This window comes from Belonocnema kinseyi, chromosome 6 (assembly GCF_010883055.1).
Source record: "Belonocnema kinseyi isolate 2016_QV_RU_SX_M_011 chromosome 6, B_treatae_v1, whole genome shotgun sequence".
In the NCBI taxonomy this organism is placed as follows: domain Eukaryota; kingdom Metazoa; phylum Arthropoda; class Insecta; order Hymenoptera; family Cynipidae; genus Belonocnema; species Belonocnema kinseyi.
The window spans coordinates 51,109,565-51,129,633 of NC_046662.1; the positions used below are offsets into that span (position 1 = coordinate 51,109,565).

The 20,069-nt window shown below is 28.3% G+C and overlaps 1 protein-coding gene across 3 annotated transcripts in view; it reads right to left on the reverse strand.

The window, feature by feature from the left end:
• LOC117174744 (inactive ubiquitin carboxyl-terminal hydrolase MINDY-4B) overlaps positions 1-20,069 on the reverse strand; it is an 80,782-nt gene that overhangs the window by 5,309 nt on the left and 55,404 nt on the right. For all 3 annotated transcript variants that reach the window (XM_033364083.1, XM_033364082.1, XM_033364084.1), the window contains 5 exons: positions 10,762-10,827; positions 10,613-10,683; positions 9,149-9,299; positions 4,627-4,826; positions 1,050-1,202 (listed from right to left, as the gene is read on the reverse strand). In XM_033364083.1, the coding sequence (XP_033219974.1) occupies positions 1,050-1,202; positions 4,627-4,826; positions 9,149-9,299; positions 10,613-10,683; positions 10,762-10,827 (641 nt within the window). The remainder of the gene's footprint in view (positions 1-1,049; positions 1,203-4,626; positions 4,827-9,148; positions 9,300-10,612; positions 10,684-10,761; positions 10,828-20,069) is intronic.

Sequence of the window (20,069 nt, forward strand, 5' to 3'; positions counted from 1 at the left end):
ACGTCTACTTATTTCCTCATTGCTAAGACCTGCGATGTTCAAAGTTCTCTTGTACGCTTCTCTTTTTGCTTTTTGGGCAGCCTGAATTTCATCATTCCACCGATATGCAGTATTTTAATAGTAATTGCAATTATACAACAAATTTAGCATGACTGCAGGAGTTTGCGAATGATTGGAAATGATTTTAAGCGATTTCAAAGTTATAGAAAATCGTAATTTAATTGCAGGAGATTAACAATTTGTTTTAGTCGTTTTTAAAAGGCTGCTAGTGACTTGCAATATTCTCATACAGATTATAATTATATAAAAAGTTTAGTCTGACTGCAGGAGATGACAAGTGATTGTAAATGATTTTAAGTGATTTTAAAGTGATTGAAAATGATTTCAAGTGATTTCAAAGTGATGGTAATTGTACGAAAATGGTAGTCTAATTGCAGGAGATTCCAAGAGATTCTAAATGGTATAAGTGAGTTGAAAGTGATTGACAATCAATTCAAGGGATTCCAAAGTGATTGGAATTGTATGCAAACGGCAGTTTAATTGCAGGAGACTAAAAGTGATTTTTATTTATTTCGGAGTGACGGCTCATCATTTGCAGTATGGTAATAATGATTGCAATCATACCAGAGTTTTAGCCTGATTGCAGGAGATTCCTATTGATTCTAAAGAATGTTGTTATTTTAAAGTATTAAAAAATAATTTAAAAGTAATTGTAAATAATTCCAATTGATTCAAAATTCATTACAATTTTACGCAAATGGTAGTTTAATTTCAGTAGATTCCAAGTGAATTTCAGTAATTGAAAGTTACTACTGGTGATTTGCAGTATTGTAATAGTAATTGCAATTATACAGCAACTTTAATTTGATTGCAGGAGATTACAAGTGATTGGAAATAATTTTCAAGTAATTTAAAAGTGACTGAAGTATTTTACACCAATTGTGGTCTGACTTCAGGAGGCTACAAGCGATTGCAACCGATTTTAATGTGATTGTAAATGATTTCAAGTAATTGCAAAGTAATTTTAAATTAATTTTAAAAAATCTTACTTGGAGTGAATGAGTTTTTCTAAAGGTGTTGCTGCTATATCAAGGGATTCTTTCATCTCCTTGCCATCGATGCCCGAGGCATTTTCTCTTGCCCTGGTGTCTATAGTCAATGTGGCGTGACTTCCACCGCAAGTGTAGTATTGAACATCGAATCTGCGAGCATATAATTACCGGAAATGGCATTATCCTCTGAAGAAATTCAACGTTTCATCTAATTTAACAGTTGCCTAGATCGAATTCATTTAATACCAACTTAACTTTGAATACTCTTATGGAATGTTTTTAAATTAACAATTATTTTTAAATATGAAAGCTTATTTTTTATAGTTTTGGTTTATTTTACATTGTAAAAATTAAAAAAGATTTAATTTCAAAGATTTGCAGATCACTTACAATTATTAAGTTTTTTTGACGAATTTAGTTATTTGAGTATTAAAATTAAAATTTTCAATTTTCAATCTTAAAGTGTGATGATTTTAATAATTCTAAAAGTCGAAAGTCAAGAGTTTTCAACTCTATATCTTCCAAATTGAAGTCATCCGGTACGAAAAGAGTTTCTTAGAAACGAAAAATAACCAAACATTTTTCTTATTTTTTAATTTTAATTTTAACTTTTATTTTTAACTTAAATAAATACTGGAAAATTTTAGAACATGAAAAGAGGGTATTTGAGCCCCTCAAAGTCATTGAACTTTTCTTAAATTTGATTAAATCCGTTAAAATCCTATAAAAATCACATAGAATCTTTCAAAATACTTTAAAATCTTATATGTCCTATAAAATCGTTATATATCTTCCCAATTTCTGGTACATTTTTTAATACCGCATAGAAATTTAGTTGAATAATTAAACATAATTAAGGCTCTTGAAAATTTTTTGAAATTTTTGAAAACGCCCTTAAATATTTCAAATTATTTGAAATACAAAGAGCTCTTGCAAACTTCGTAGAACCTTTAAAAAGGCTCACAATTTTCTTTTTTAATTCGTTGGAACTTACTCAAAACTTTGTTTAAAAGCCCCATAATTTTTGAATGCCTGTGAAATCCCCTTAATTTATTGGAATTTATTAAAAATTTCTGCAGAACTTTAAAATTATTTCAAATGTTTGGAAATCTCTTCAAATGATTTAAATATATTAAAAATTCCTTGATTTTAAAGAATATGCATATTTATAACCGTTTCAAATCTTTTGAAATACCTTGATATTTTTTAAAGCTTTCAAAAAATCCCTTGAACCTTTAAAAATAACTCAAATCTCTTAAATTTATTTAAATCTATTGAAAATTTCTTTTAAATTATTTTAAAAACCCGTAAGATCTTTTAAATTGTTTAAAATCTCTTCAGTTCTTTGAGATCTATTGAAAATTCCTTGGAGTCTTTTAAAAACTTCTGAAATCCTTTGAGTCCGTTTAATTTATTGAAATTTATTGAAAATTTCTTATATTCCTTTAAAAACTATAAAATTCTTGAAATTCTTTTAAATCTATTCAATTTATTTAGATATATTAAAAATTCTTTGGAATCTTTGAAAACGCCCTAAACTATTTTAAATTCGTTGTGTTTTGAAACCCCTTGAAATTTTTCAAAGCTCTGGATAAACCCCGTGTAGCCTTAAAAAAAGTTCAATATTTTTTTGAATCCCTTTCATTTATTGAAATCGATTGGAAATTCCTTGGTATCTTTTAAAAATTCCTTTTAATCTTTTAAAATCCCTAAAGTCTTTGTAATCCATTTAAATTGAAATTCCTTGAAATTTATCAAATTCATTTAAATCTATTAAAAATTCCTTGGAATCTTTGAAAACACCCTAAAATATTTTACCTCATATATTTCAAATCCATTGAAATCCCTTCAATTTATTGAATGCTATTGAATATCGCTTAGAATCTTTTGAAAAGCCTAAAGTCTTTAAAATCTGCTGAAATCCCTTCAATTTTTTTAAATATATTAAAAATTCATAGGAATTAAAAAAAAACCTAAAATCTTTGGTATCCATTGAAATCCCTACAATTTATTGAAAATCTATTAAGGATTCCTAGGAATGTTTTAAAAATCCCAAAATCTTTGAAATTCATTGAAATCCCTGCAATTTATAGAAATCCACTGAAAATTTATTGGAATCTTTTAAAAACCCTAAAATCTTTAAAATCCATTGAAATCCCATGCGCGTATCTAATCTATTAAAAATTCCTTTTAATCTTTTAAAACCCCTAAAATCTTTGTAAACGATTTAAATTGAAATTCCTTGAAATTTATCAAATTCATTTAAATCTATTAAGAAATCCTGGGAATCTTTGAAAACACCCTAAAATATTTCACCTCAAATATTTGAAATCCATTGAAATCCCTTCAATTTATTGAAATCTATTGAATATCGCTTAGAATCTTTTGAAAAGCCTAAAGTCTTTAAAATCTGCTGAAATCCCTTCAATTTTTTTAAATATAATAAGAATTCATAGGAATTTAAAAAACCCTAAAATCTTTAAAATCCCTTGAAATTTCTTCAATTTATTGAAATATATGATAAATTCCTTGAAAACTTGGCAAAACTCTAAAATCTTTGAACATTTAATTAATTGAAAACTCTAAAATCTTTGAAATCAATTGAAATCTCTTCAATCTATGGACTCTATTTAATATTTCTTAGAATCGTTTAAAATTGCTAAAATCTTTGATATCCATTGGAAATTCCCTCAATTTATTGAAATCTATTAAAAATTCATTCGAAGCTTTAAAAACCCTATAATCTTTGTAATCAATTTAAATTAAAATTCTTCGAAATTGATAAAAATATTGTAAAAAGTTTAGGGATTTTTTATATTTATTAAATACTAGAAAAATCCTTCGACATTTTTTTTAAGTGCCTTGGAATCATTAAAAATACCCTAAAACCTTTTTTTTCCTCTGAAATCCTAATAAATTTGTATACAGTTTGGGAAAGTATTTTTAATTCTGTTAAATAAATATTATAAATACTGTATACAAAATAAGGACAAGAAAAGTTCAAACAAATGCAAAATTTAATTTTGGTGATTCTTTGTTAAGCACAATTTTATTATAAAGAACAATAATAATAAATTCTAATTTTCATATTTCTAGCTGAGCGAAAAGCAAATTTTATTGTCAGTTTGATTTAAGAAATATTTTTAAAAGTTTATTTCAAGAAGATTGTCCTTGATCATAAAAATTATTGCTATGAAATAAGAGCGTACTTCTTAATCCCTCGAATAATTATTTTTGCACTTATTTTAATTAAAATGAATACAAAAAGATGTTTTATTTAACTCTGAAATACGTATAATTAAGCAGTACCTATGATTTCAATTTGGGACTTATTGTGCAGCCGCATTTGATGGGATAAAAATAAATGATTTATATGAGGAACGACTCGAAAGTAGTTATTTTCAGTGTGAAAGAGTTTGACCTTTTTTCTTTGAGAATTTGTTAGTTATTACAGAGAATGGCAGGCTAAAATTGCAGCAATTCCGCAAGTAGGCTTCGTCGATTACCTTCAGAATTGAAACTGGAGAAGTGAATAGCAAAGGGTGTGAGACAGCGTATTTTATTGCAAACTCACCGTCTTTCAGCATGATAGTTCCTAAGAAGTTCACGGTTTGTATTGAAGAGAACACCATGATGACCGAGACAAAGAGTCACCCAGATAGGTAAACTGGGTGTCTTCAGACGAGACCCTGGCTGCTTATTATGTTCACCATCTCCATCATGAGCTAAAAATCCTATTTCGCTCCTCACAAGGACTCCCCATTGTGGAATCGCCTTGAAGTTTTGATTAAAGTTATAATTCAAATTATAAAAATAACTTAATAAAAAATGGATTACTTTCGAGAAATTGATGTAAAAAATTGTCCGGCCTCAATCAAATAAACAAAAAAGAGGGAAAAAAAGGAAAGAGTCATCTTTATATTTACTAGTGACTAGCCAATTTAGAATTCCTTATCAGGGATTATTGATAGAAAAACGACAAGTATGGCTTTTATTTTTAGGTATTACATAAACTTCAATTAGCCTAAGATTCTATTGTTTATGCCTGTGGTTTTTCTATAAATACAGTCAAACTGGGATTTACAGTAACTGCGTCATTACATTTCGACAGTTCACTCGAAGCGGGAGACACACGTGAATAAGCACGATGGCGAGCTCGCGTCGACCAGCAGTGGGGCTCCAATCTCCACTGATCCTGCTGGTACTATTCGGATTATTTCGTGCAATGAAATGAGCTTGTTTTTAGCATTGAGAACATCGGCATATGACATCGCAAAGTAGTATCGTGAAGTTATTGAGCAATGTTCATGAAAAGCAGCAGTGAACATCAATTCACTTGATTAAAAAATGTTACACTGAGGTTTAAAACTAATTATTTACTATAAGGTTTCTTGTTAATATTTAATTTAATTTCACATTTCTTCTGAATTGGTGCGCTCTGACTTAGACACCAATAAGCTCTACAATGCGACAAAGAAAAGAGCAAAGAAGTATTGGATAGACAAAGATAGAGACACTATGATTACTTCGGAACGAAAAGTCATATCATTGGAACACAATCGAATTGTCTCTATTTATCACATAGTAAAAACAAAGCTTCGATCGAGTTTAGACATCGAAGTCCCACTGTTGTTCTTTGTAATGTAAAACTATTAAGTGTTAACGTGAGAATAGTGAAAATTGTGTTTATCGTGGACAGTTAATTAACCATTTATAAAAGTAAGTAATTTTCTGTTAAATTACTTCTGCGCACGTCTGGTTATGAATCTGCGTAGCATGCATTATATGCGATTATGCAGAATTGCGTGCTTCCCCACTTAAAATGTTGACGTGCAGTGTTGTAGTGAGAATAGTAATGTTTTTTTAAATACTGTTGTATTTTAATCTTTTGAGCACTACTTTTTGGCTACTAAGAGACAAAATCATAGCGAAAGAATACGAAGAGAAAAAGGGAAAGAATCAACCGAAACCAATCTCTCATTCTTTACTTATTCTTTTTCCGTTTTATTATTACTTATAGGTACCAAAATGTTTCTAAGTTAATTTTAACTTCCCCATAAGGAATTTCTTATAAGAAAAATACAGGTACAGTAAAACGGGGTAATTTCGGACGTGTGGGGTAAATTGAGACTTTCCTAAATTAATTATTTAAATTGAAGGGGGGGGGGGGGTACACAAAAATCTAGAACCTGTTAAAGCCTGAACTGATTTTAGATTTTTGGAACAGTTTTTGGTAATTGATGCTATCAATATTAAGGAAATTTAGGGGGGTCCGAATTTAACTCACATTTTCGAAGATATTCCGGTTGACAGTATTTTGCTAATTAAAAATCATATAGGAGCTTTTACATATTACGTAACATTACAAAAAGGGGGAGGGGTATATCAAAATTTCTGAAAAAATAATTGTAATTTATTATAAAATTTATTTCTAAGTGTTTGTGAACATTGTTTATATAAAAGAAAATTTCAAATAATCGTGCAATAATAGAAAATAATTCTGTTCCTAACATTTCGTTACCACACTATAATTTCTAAACTTTCTTACATTTTTAAAGAAATAAAACAAATAAAATTAAGGGGAAAAAATTATTTTGAAGAATTCGAAAGAAAGGTAAAAGCTTTTTAATAATTATAAAATATTTAAAGAGGTCGAATTTTGAAAAGGATTTCTGGGAGATTTTAAAATATTTCAAATTGTATTTTTAAAGAATAATTTTAAGTTTTGAAGGTTTCAAAATGTCTACAAAAAATTTTTTTATATTAAGTAATTTTAGAAAAATTAGGGAAAAGAATTCTTTTTGATTCCTCTTGGGACATTTTGTTGAAGAATTTGAAAAAGAATTTGTGGGTTCCTAAAGAAATTAAAATAATTGCGTATTTCCAAAAATTAATTTTAAGAGATTATTTTAAAACATTTTAAAAGATTTCAAAAGATCTCACAAATTGTCAAAGAAGAATGTAAAAGATTTTTAAAGCAGCTTTTTTATGTTGCAGAGTTTGAAAAAAAATCAGGAAAAATTTGAATCATTTTCGAAAATAAGAAGGCTCGAGAAGGTTTGACAAAATTAGAAAAAAATCTTAATATTTGAATTTCAAATATTTTTTATTTTGAAAATGTACTTTAAAAACAAATTAAAAAAAGGTTGTTAAGCATATAAAACGCTTTCCTAATATTTCTAAAAAGAGCGTAGAAGATTTTAAAGTAAAATATTTTAATTCGGTAAGATTTAAAATTTTTAAAAATGAGAAAAATCGAGTAAATTCAAGAAATATTAAGGAGAATTAAGGGGATTCAAAAAAAATTTCAAACTTTAGAAGATTTTTAGAAACGAAGATTTTTAAAGATTTCAAAAAAAGTTTAAGAGCTTTAAAAGAATTTCGTAGGGTTTTAAGAGAATAAACAATTTTTCTTAAATTGCTTGGGAAAGTTTATAAGAATATACAGTAATTTTTTTACATTTTCAATGTTTTTTCAAAATTCCTCAGCATTTCTTGATTTCTTCTAAACTTCTAAAAATCCTAACTACCTTTTAAAAAGAGTCGAATTTTTGCTAATATTTTGTAAAATCCCATAAAGTGAAATTTAAAACAAATCTTTTCTGGCACATCTGAAATATTGAAAAATCTTTTTTTAATTTCCTTAAGAATCTTATAAAAATAATATAAGTACTAATTTAAAAATAAACTGATAATACTTATTTTCTTGTTCTCAACTTTCAGATTTTAATTTCTTATTGAATTAAAGTAATCAAAAACTTTTATCAAATAAATTTTTTCAACTTGTTAATTGACACATTGCACGGATGTAGAGAATGCAAGAACATTTAATTGTATAGAAAATTACATTTATTGTCGACTTTATAAATTTTTGAAAAAACGCAAGAAAAAAATGTGCTTGAAAATTTTGTTGAAAGTTTTCATGTGCGACAACTTTGCTTAGATACTTTTTCCGTGTCTCGAAACTTTTGGAATTTATCTCGTTTGCTTCAGAATTCAATTATTTAGTTGACACTACTTATTTTGTTGAAAATGCAACTATTTCGTAAAAAAGTAATTTTTTTGGTCACAAAGTTGAACTCTGGTTAAAAGTTAAAATACAATGTAAAAAAATTATTTTCTTATAGTTACATCTTTTTGGTTAAAAACTTAACTATTCAATTTTGGAGAAATTAATCTTTTTGGTTATAAATTCATGTTTTGGGTAGAATGTTGCACTCTTTTGTAAAAAATTCGTTTTCTTCATTAGGGCAGGTTTAAAACTTGTATTGTTAATTGAATGTTGATCTGTTCTGGTTGGAAATTCATGTATTTTATTAACAACTTGTCTTTTTTGGTAAAACATTTCTTTTCTGCTCAAAAAATTATATTTTTAATGGAAAATTTAACTGTTTTGTAGAAAATTTAACTCTTTGGTTAAAAGTTTATTTTTGTTGATTAAATATCCAACTGCTTGTGAGAAAGGCGAAGAACTCAAACTTGGTTAAGAAGGCATTTTTTATAAAATTACCTCTTTGGTTAGAAATTTAAATTTTGTTTGAAGATTTCTTTTTGTTTTGGTTAAAATGTATTTTGTTTCCTCTGGATTTTTAACGATTCCATTTTTGGTTGTTTTATCCTTTGTCAGATTGAAAATCGAATTGATTGCTAAAAAATTCATGTACTTTTTCAAAAATTCATATTTTCAATTGAGAAAATTGATCTCGTTAGTTAACAAGTATTTTTTGTTCTTAAAAATGAACTTTTTAAAATAAAATTTTGACAATTCCTTTTTTAATCAAAAAATATCTTTCATATTCATCTACTTAGTTGAGGACTCAACTATTTTATTAAAAATTCTTTTTCTCTCTGAATAATTTTTCAAACGTAAAATTTCACTATTTTATTTTTAGTTCGAAAAATATCTTTTATAGCTGAAAATTTACAAGATTAGTTTAAAAAGCAAATTTCTTGATTTTTTGTTGTTAAAAATTTAACTTTTATGTTGAAAACTAAACTTTTTTTGATGAAAATTCATCTTTTTGGCTTGAAAATCTAATTATTAGGTAAAAAGTTCAAATATTTTATTGAAAATTTATTTTGTAAAATGAACTTACATAGGTGTTTTCATCGCCAACGTGAATTACACCATTGTGAAGATGAGGAGAAGCTCTTCCAGTTAGAGCAAGAAGGACAATAGATAAAGGGCCTTCTTCTGGACATCCACTCAAAATGGATCCTTTTGTATCTTCTAAATCACTTCGAATTCTGAAATACAAAAAAACTGAATAGTATGTAAATTTTTTAGTTAAATAGAAAAATTAGAGTTTAGGCTAAAAAATAGGGAATTAGCTGAACGCGCCCGTTTAGAAAAATCTTCCATTAAGTAAGATTTTTTTCTTTTATCTATTTTTAAAATCCGTGATTTATTCAGAAATTTAGAAGACTTTTAGGCCATTTTTCTAAATTTCGAAAGCATTTTAGGCAATTGGAATAATGTCTTTAAACATAGAATTAGCCTTCATTTAGAGTTCAAAATTAAAATAAAATCAACCAAGTAAAATTTAAAAGGCTTTTAATGACTTGATTTGAAATCCCTAGAAAATAAATCAAATTTTTTGAATTAAAATTTGTTAAGCAAACTTTTATATTAATTTTAAAAGCAAAGATTCAGTTTTAAATTGATAAAAAGTAAAAATTTACTTTCGGCTCAAAAAGTTAGGCCTTTATAACATGCTATCGAAAAGATTAAAATTATAAGATAATCGTTTCTTCAGGATGTATAGTACAATTTTTTTGCCGAATAATCTCATTTTTTACATTTCTTGGGTATAAATAAAAGTGAGGACTTTTTTTTTGAATCATTCGGTAAATAATTAAAATTTTCATTGTCTCAAATTGAAATCATTCATATTTTGAAGATTCTAATCTGAAAAATCTTCACTTTAATCATGAGAAGTTTAAAATTCAATTCCATCCTCTTGAAATATGGAATTGCTTAATTTTTTTTCAGGCTAGTCGATTCTCAAAAAAATGATTGAAAAATTTAAAACTTTTGAAGGTTTCAACAGGAAATTATTTTAATTTTAAAGTTTTTTACGGATAAAGTTTCAGCTCAACATTTAGAAAAAAATTTTTTTGCATTCGGAGGCATCTGAACTAAAATTCCTAAATTTATATGCATTATTGAATTTTACACATTTTAATTTTAAATATACAACAATTTTAAAGGTTTAAATTCAAAATCATTCCAAGAAATTTGAAATTTGAACTTACTCAATTTTAAAAAACTTTCTCAATTTTTTGAAGGTTTGATATTTCATTTAAAAATTGGAAATTAATGGTTAAACTTCTAAAATATAAATTTGATGTTTACAAATAATTTAATTTTTGTTTATATAATTCAGTAATTATTATGGAATTTTTTCGGCTTTATTCAGAATGTTTATATCTAGAATGGTTTGCATCTAAAATTATTCAATTTATACTTTCCCTTCTTAGTCTTACAAAAAAATAGTGAGAATAGTATGTATGTATAATTATATTATTATAAATAAAGAAATATTAAGAAAATATATTACTTTGCAAATCCTCTCGAAAGAACTGCACTGTAAAGTAGCAATTTTGCTCCTGGTCCACCTTCATCTTGAAACTAAAATGGAAAAGAATATTAAAATATTAAAAATTAACTCCTCTTAAGAAAATCAATCCTGAGTTTAAAAATACAAACCAAGTACAAATAACGCTTAATGAAAATTTCAAGGTCTTCCAAAGAGTTGAACTCGAATAGATGCAGCTGCAAAAAATATAATATATTTTTATTGAACTATTTCGATTTTAGTCCTACTTTTTATGAAAAATAACAAATTTGGCCCGACACACGTGACAAAATTGAAAAATTGCAAATAATTAATTAATTAAACTTTTATGGTTGAAAGATTGTTGCACGTTTGTCGGAAGCAACAAACGATACAAATACAATTTTTACGAAAAATTTTGCCCATTTAGAAAATGTCTACAAAAAACTCTTTCTGACCTTTGTGATATCTCGCATCGTTTACGAAAAAAATGAGAAAATTATATTTAAAAAAAAATTATCCTTGTTTTTCAGAAAATATTTTCATATTTTCTAAATTCGCTGAAAAAAAAACAGAAGATTTTCTTATTGATTTTTGAAAAATGTTATTACCATTTAAAACTGTTAACGTTCGAGTTTTCCAAACATTTTAATTATTAAAAATTTGGACGTTCAAACGAATACTTTGGACAAATAATTTTTGAACCAAAAAAAAACTGCCTTGGTCCGGATTTGAACCCGGAATGCCACCATGCATGAGTGAAGCGTTAACCAGTTACGCCATCAAGGCCTCATCAGATCAAATATAGCAAATTGATTGATTTAAAATGCATTAAATTATATTTTAATAACATTTTCCAAAAATTAATTAGATTAAACTCACGTTGATCAAAAATGGTATATTTTTCTCTGTGGAGCAATGTAAATATCGGCTGAGGCTTGGTCGTGTAACTAGTTACCGCTCAACTCATATATAGTTACATTCTCAGTTCAAATCCCGGCTCAGGCAGATTTTTTCTCGTTATTTTTTAAAAATCATTTATACTAAGTCGTCGTTTTAACGTAAAAATTTCCATTAATTAAAAAAAAAGATTTTATGCAAAGCATTCTGCGATTTGAAGTATAGATCCAGAATTATTGTTCAGCATAGGAGGATATATTCTTATTGTTAAAATAGTTCGTTTGCGTGATTAGCTTTTTGAAGAACTAGTTATACAACATGAAAAAGAAATTCTATGAAAATTTTGTGATTCAAAATTAATAATAGTGTAAAAAAAGATTAAAAATTTTTTCAAACAAAAAGTAAAACCAAGGTAATGGAAATGAAAAGCTCATTTCCGGATAGGTAAATGATTATCGATTGAATTTAAATTTCGTTCGCGTAGCGATGGATGAACTTTGACTTTTGACTTTTAGAGGCAAGTTTATGAAAAGAAAGTATTTGGCCTCGAGCCAGAGTATCTGAAATCATCATTGTTGAGTTCCTATGTACCAATTTTGATGGAAATGTCCATTAATTACGTAAGGATATTAAAAAAATACACCCCACCCCCCTATTGCAAGAATAGGGAAACGAGGTTTCAAGAGATTTAAAAAGGTTTGAAAGTATTTTGACAGATTAAAGAGATTTTGATACATTTCAAAGGAATGAAAAGTATTTCAAAGAATTACAAAATTTTAATGGAATCTAACGAGATTTCCCAAGATTTTTAGAGATTAAAACAAATGTTAAGAAATTCCAAAAGATTAGGAGAGATTTAATTTGATTTTAGAAGATTTTAAAGAAATTTTGTTACTAAATTGGTAACCTCAAAACGTAAACAGTCAGATCTGCTTGAACCGTTTCGAATTCGAAAGAATAATATTGCACAATATAGTCCACTGAGTACTCGCGCAGTGCGACCCTTCCGAGGCGCGAGTCGCAACCGTCTTTCGCCCTGACCTCTGAGAAACTGCGTGGGCCGGCAGTTCTAGGATTTACAAAACCAGATCGGCTTCTATGGGATCTGGAGTGCAGTACAATTTTAGAGAGAATATCAATTTCTTCAGGGAATTTTGCAAGATTTTCAGGGATTTTATAGAGTTTAATTGGATCTATAGATATTTTACGGGATTTCAAAGATTGTAAGGGATAAAAAGGGATTTGGGCGGATTTGAACGAATTAAGAACGTTTTCCGCGGATTTCAAGGGATCTTATGTGATTTAAAAATGTTTCAAAATAAGTCATGGGATTTCATATGATTTTAAAGAATTTCATGTTATGCCGTAGTATTTTCACGAGTTTTGAAGGATATCAAAGGGGTTATAAGGGATTTTAAGATGTTTTAAAATAAGTAACGGGATATTAAGTGATTTCAATTAGATTTTTTAAATTTGAATAGGCCCTAAGAGATTTCACAAGATTTCTAAAGATTTTCAAATATATCAAAGGATTTCAAGAGATAGCAAAGGATTTATACGAATTGTAAGGAATTCAACGCGTTTTAAACGGATTCCAGGGGATTTTAGGTGATTTAGAAATATTTCAAAACAAGTCACGGAATTTAATAGAATTTCGATATTTCAAAGATTACGAGAGGATTTAAATGGGATTTTGAAGATTTAAAAGGACTTAATGAGATGACGAAAGATTAAAAATTATATCAAAAGATTTCAATACATTTTATAATTTAAAAGGTGTTTTAAAGATTTAACTGAATTTTGAGAGTTTAAAAGCTTGATTTTTAAGGGATTTTGTAAGATATCAAAGGATGTAACGGATTTTAAAATTATTTCCGAATATTATAAAGAATTTAAAGGGATTCCAGGGACTTCTGAATTAATTTAAAAAAAAGTTAAATTGATTTTAATTCATATTGAGCGATTTACAGAATTCTAATAGAATTGTTTGCCAACGTTTCGTAAACATTGCACTTCACATCTTCAGGGCTGACCTGAAACTGAGGTATCAGGTCATGATGTTCTTAGGTATTCTTTCTATGATGCCTGTTATTGGCCAGAGCGCCCCACCAATCAAGTTCGACCAGTTCCCACGGTGGGGCGCTCTGGCCAATCACAGGCATCGTAGAAAGTATACCTAAGAACATCATGACCTTATATCTCAGTTTCAGGTAAGACCTGAAGATGTGAACTGTAATTTTCACGAAACGTCGGCAAACAATTCGTAGTTTTTTACACGAGTGAAACCCAAAATATCTGTTTTTATCAAAATGAATCATCGTGAAAGCATAAAATCTATTATCAATTCTAATCAAGTTTTCAAAATTGGATGGACTTCAAAGAATTCTCGAATATTATAAAGGATTTCGAGGATTTTTAATGTCTTTTAAAAGATTCTAATTGTTTTTAAAATATTGTAAGGAATTTTCAAATGGGCTTAAGGGATTTTATGGGATTTTAAAATTCTTTGAATATACTTCATAAGATTTTAAAGAATTTTAAGTGACACCGAAGTATTCTCATAATTTTTTAAGATTTCAATTAATATTAAAGGGATTTTAAGAATTTTAACCGATTTTTAGAGATTTAAAGCGATTTCCACGGATTTAAAAGGAATATAAGGTATTTTAAATATTTCAAGCAATTTCAAAGATTTTTACATTTCTTAAATAGGCCTAATGACTTTTGAAGATTTTCGAGAATAAGTCACGAAATTTTAAAAGACTTTATGTGATACCGAATTATTTTCCAGGAAATTTAAATGGGATTTTTAAAACGAGAAAGGACTTGAAAATATTTCATAAAATTTTGTAAGATTTGGAAAAACATCGACAGATTTTGATGGATTTGATGATTTCAAAGGATTTATAAATATCATAAAGGATTTTAAGGAATATTAAGCATTTTAAATTGCGTTTAAGGATTCCGATAAGGATTAACGGGATTTTGGAAATTTAAACCAATTTTTAGAGATTTTAAGAGATTTCCATGGATTTCAGAGAAAAATAAGGGATTCTGAAGATTTTTAAAGCGATTTAAAGGATTTTCTTAGTTTTTAAAATGTTTTATGGGATTTAAAGACATTTGAAAATAAGTCACGAGATTTCACAGGCGTTATGTGGTACCTAGGTATTTTTATGAATTTTTAATGATATCAGGGGATTTCAATCATTTCAATTTGCAAAGAAATGAAAGGATTTTAACGAATTCCAACCAATTTAAAGGGGGCGCGTGGATTTCACGAGATTTTAATGGATTTTAAAGAGATTTCAAAGATTTAAAAAGATATCATAAGATTTCGAAATATTTCAGGGAACTTTAAGGATTTTTAGACTTTTAAAAAAGTTTTAAGGAATTCCCAGTAAACTCAATCATTTTCAAGTATTTTAAAGAGACTTAGAAGGATTCCCATGGATTAAAAATATTTACTGGATTTTAAAGGGATGTCAAAGATCTCAAGATATCTCGGAATATTTCGGAATACATATTTCACGGAATTTCGAAGATTTTAACTAAATTGCTGAGATTTTAAGGGATTTTCATAGATTTTAAACGAGTATGATGGATATTTCTAGGTTATTAAAAATTTCAAGCGAATTCAAAGATTTTCGTTGTTTTAAAGAGTTTGCAGGCAGCATAATCACTTAAAAAGACTTCAAATTAATTTGGAAAAGTTTCTAGGGAGTTTAGAGATTTACTTAATTTTAAAAGGATATCAAAGACTTCAAAAGATCTCGTAAAATTTGTATTTCATGAAATTTAAACTATTTTCACAGTTTTTTAATAGGTTTAAGGAATTTTCATGGAGCCTAATCATTTTTAAGGGATTTAAAGCTATTTGGAAACATTCCCAAGGATTTTAAAGATTTTGCTGATTTTTAAAGAGATTTCAAATATTTAAAAAGTTCCTGTAAGATTTCGAAATGTTTCAGGGATATTCTGGCCCAGGCTTTGGAAGGATGATATTCGCAATTTTCGGATCCAGGCACGCTGTAACAGGCTCTAGATATACTGTATACAAAATACTGGTTTACAGGATTCTTCTTTGAGTACGCTGCCACATGTTCTAAGAAATTTTTATTTTTGTTTCCTTGGTTATACTTTTACAGGCTCCAAGAAATTTTCATTATTTATTTTGTTTTTTCGAGTACGCTGTTACATGCTCCAAGACATTTTTTATTTGACTTTACTTGAGCACGCTATCACAGACTCCGAGAGATTTAATATTGTATCCATGTCTGGGGACGCTTTTTGAGGCTCTAGAAATTTGTGAACTTTGGTTATTAATGCTGGGCATGCTTTTTAAGGGTCTAGAAATTAGTTACATTTGGTTATTAGTGCTGGGCACGCTGTTACAAGCCCCACACTTTTTCAGGTTGATATCTAATTTCTCCGGGCATGCTGGAGGCCCCGAAATTTGTTTTTGAGTTGCTTAAACGGCACACGCGATCTCTGCTGCCGTTGTAAATCTGTAAAGTTAGATTTGTTTTCGGTATGTAAAATGATGATTGTTAAATACTCGCCTTGCTCTATTATTGTGCGTTCCTTGGGTACACTGTAAAGGGTTCCAAAACATTTTGATATTGTTTACCTTGGGTAGGCTGCGGCAGCCTAAAAGAAATTTTAATTTTTTATTATTTGGGTACGCTGTCACAGGCTATTAGACATTTTTATTTTTGTTTTCTTGGGTACGCTGTTACAGACTCTAAGTCATTTTTATTCTATATTTTGTTACCTTGGGTACGCTGTTCGAGGTTTCAAGACATTTGTTGATGTATCCATTTCTGGGCAAGCTGTTTAAGGCTGAAAAATTTCTTAAATATGGATATTAATGCTGGGCACGCTGTCACAGGTTCCAGACTTTTTTTTAGATACGCTTTTACAGGCTCCAAGATATTTTTAGTTTGTTTCTTTGGGTACGCTATCACAGGCTACAATATGTTTTTAATTTTATTTTCTAGGGTACACTGTTACAGGCTCCAAGACATTTTTAGTCTTTTTTTTTTCATGTGTACGCTGTTCGAGGCTCTAAAACATTTGACATTGTAAAATTTGGATATTAGTGCTGGGCACGCTGTCGCAGGCTCCAGACTTTTTTAAAGATCGATTTCTAATTACTCCGGATACGCTGGAATTGGCTCCGGAAATTTGTTTTTGAGTTACTTAAACGGAACACACGATATCGGCTGCCGTACTAAATCTATAAAGTTTGAATTTTTTCCGTTTAAAAAATGATGATTGTTAAAATACCCGCCTTTAATGTATATTAGACTTGATGCTACGCTCAAAAAATTTGTAAAAACTGATCTTCGATAATAATGGTAAAGCACTGAGATTAAATAAGTCGGTATACATGAGTATACCTTTTGAAATATTAAGAAACTGAGATGTTTTAACAGCCACGACTGATTTTAAATAAGAATTCGGAAAGATTCCCACGGATTTAAACGATTTTACTAATTTTTAAAGGGATTTCAAAGATTTAAAAAGATTTTGAAATGTGGCAGGGATTTCAACTGCATTGCAGAGGTTTTAAGAGATTTGCATGGATTTTAAATCAACAATCCCACGGATTTAAAGGATTTTACTGCATTTAAAAAGAGACTTTAAAGATTTCAAGAGATCTTGTATGATTCCGAAGTATTTCACGAAATTTCAAGAATTTTTAGTTTTAAAAGTGTTTTAAGGTATTTCCAGGGAACACGACCATTTAAAAGGAATTTGAAAGAATTCGAAAACATTCCCCGGGGTTTTAAAGATTTACTTAATTTAAAAAAAAATTCCAGCGATTTCAAGAGGTCTCGTAAGATATTGTATTTCGCGGAATTTAAATTATTTTCACAGTTTTTAAATAGTTTTAAGGAATCTGTAGGGAGATTTATCATTTTAAAAGGATTTCAGGGGAGTCAGAAAGATTTAGAGAGATTTAAAAGTCTTTGATGAATTTAAAAGGAATTAAAAATATTTCAAGAGATGTAAAATTGCGAAGTATTTAATGGAATTTCAAGGATAATTACAATTTTGAAAGAGCTTAAAAGATTTAAAGAAAGCTCAATCATTTTGAAGGAATTTACAGAAATTCGGATGAATTTCTGAGCTTTTAAAAGATTTGACTGTATTTTAAGGGGATTCAAATGATTTCAAGAGATCTCGTGAGATTTCGCATTTTACGGAATTTCAATTATATTCGCAGTTTTTAAATTGGCTTAAGGAATTTACAGCGAGCTTAATCATTTTAAAGGGATTAAAATGGACTTAGAAAGATTCACATATATTCGGATATTTTAATGACTTCAAAAGGAATTTTAAAAGTTTCAAGGGATATCGTAAAATTCGAAATATTTCATGGGATTTCAAGGATTTCTACAGTTTTCAAAGAGTTTTAAGGATTTCCAGGGAGCTTATTTATTTAAAAGGGATTTAAGAGACTTTAAAAGATTCAGATTGAATTTAAAAGATTTTAATGGACTTTGTAGGGTTCCAGATATCTCGTAAGATTTCGAAATATTTTAGGAAATTTCAAGGATTTTTACACTTCAAAAAGAGTTTTCAGGATTCTCCAGGGGGGTTTATTATTTGCAAGGAATATAAAGGAATTCATAAAGATTCCCATGGATTTTAAAGCTTTTATTGCTTTTTAAAGAGATTTAGAAGATATAAAAACATATAATAAGATTTCGAAATATTTTAGGGGATTTCAACGATTTTTAAACTTTAAAAAGAGTTTGAAAGATTTTCCATGGATCTTAATCATTTTTAATGAATATAAAGGGATTGGAAAATATTGCAATGGAGTTTAAACATTTTACTGATTTTTATGGGGGTTTTCAAAAAGTTAAAAAGGTATCTAAAAGTTTCGCAATATATGAGGATATGTAAAGGATTTTTAGATTTTTAAAAGAGTTTTAGGGAATTTCGAGGGAGCTTAATGATTTTAGGGAACGTAAGGGTATTCGGAAAAATTCCCACGGATTTAAAAGATTTCACTCATTTTTAGAGGGATTATTTTTAAAAAATTTAAAGGAATTCGGAAATATTTTCATGGAATTTACCAAATTTTACTAATTTTCAAGGGATTTCAAGAGACTTAGAAAGATTCAAATGGATTTAGAAGATTTTAATGAATTTGAAAGGGATTTTCAAGGATTCAAGGAATCTTGTAAGATTCTAAGTATTTCACGGAATCTTAAGGATTTTCACGGGTTTTAAAGATTTTTAAGGAGTTAAAGAGAGCTCAATCATTTTGAATGGATTGAAAAAGATTCGGATAGATTCCTACAAATTTTTGAATATATATTACTGAATTTTAAAGGAATTCAAGAGATCTCGTAAGATTTTGTATTTTATGAATTGAAGGGATTTAGAAAAATTCAGATAGACATAAAATATTTTTATAAATTTTAGAGGGATTTGAAAGATTTCAAAGGTTCAAGATATCTCGTAAAATTTCGAAGTATTTCATAGAATTCCAAGGATTTTTTTAGACTTTGAAAAGAGTTTTAAGGAATTTTCAGGGGGCTTAATCATTTGTAAGAAATATAAAGGGATTCGAAAGGATTCCCACGAAAGTTAAAGATCTTGCTGATTTTTGAAGGGATTTCCAAGATTTAAAAAGATATCGTAAGAGTTTGAAATACTTCAGGGAATTTTAAGGATTTTTAAACTTTGCGAAGAGTTCTAAGGAATTTCCACGGAAATTAATAATTTTTGATGAACATGAAAGGATTCGAAAAGGTTTTTAAGGACTTAAAAATTCTACTGATTTTTAAAGGGATTATTTTAAAAGAATTCAAATGAATTCGGAAATATTCACAGGGATATAAATTTCTTTCTGATTTGTAAGGGATTTTAAGGGACTTAGGAAGTTTCAGATAGATTTAAAACATTTTAATTAATTTTAGAGGAATTTCAAGGATCTCAAAGATTGATGATATATCTCGCAAGATTTCGAAATATTTCACGGAATTTCAACACTTTTAACTGTTTACTAATGTAATTTTTAATTCAAAGGAATTTTCTTTCTTTCTTTCACTATGTATAAACTATGCATATACTATGTATGGGGCATTATTCCTCAACTGCCCCAACTCAAAAAGTCATGTTTTTCGATTGTCTCTAAATTCTGGGAATATGTTCGCCTACCCAACAGCAGTTAATCCACAAACTTATAGACCAGGATTACCTACCCTCCCCAAGTGAGGGGGGGTTGAATTTTTAACCCCAATGCCTGCAGGGGTAGTTTCAAACGCCTGTAACTTCCTTTCTAATTACGCGATTTAAAATTTTTATGAGGGTTTTGGAAAGTGCTTTTTACACGCTTTCATCCTATTTTATTATTTATAACAAAAGAAATTGTTTAAACAATTTTTTCAATAAATCAATTGTTTATTTAACTTTTTTCGCAATTTAGGCATCTATCATTTTTTTTTAAATAGTCTCAAAAGAAAGCTTGACTTTCTTACTATGAAAAATGTCTAATAAGAAAATGGACAAATTGAAATTCATTGAGTTACAGAGCCGG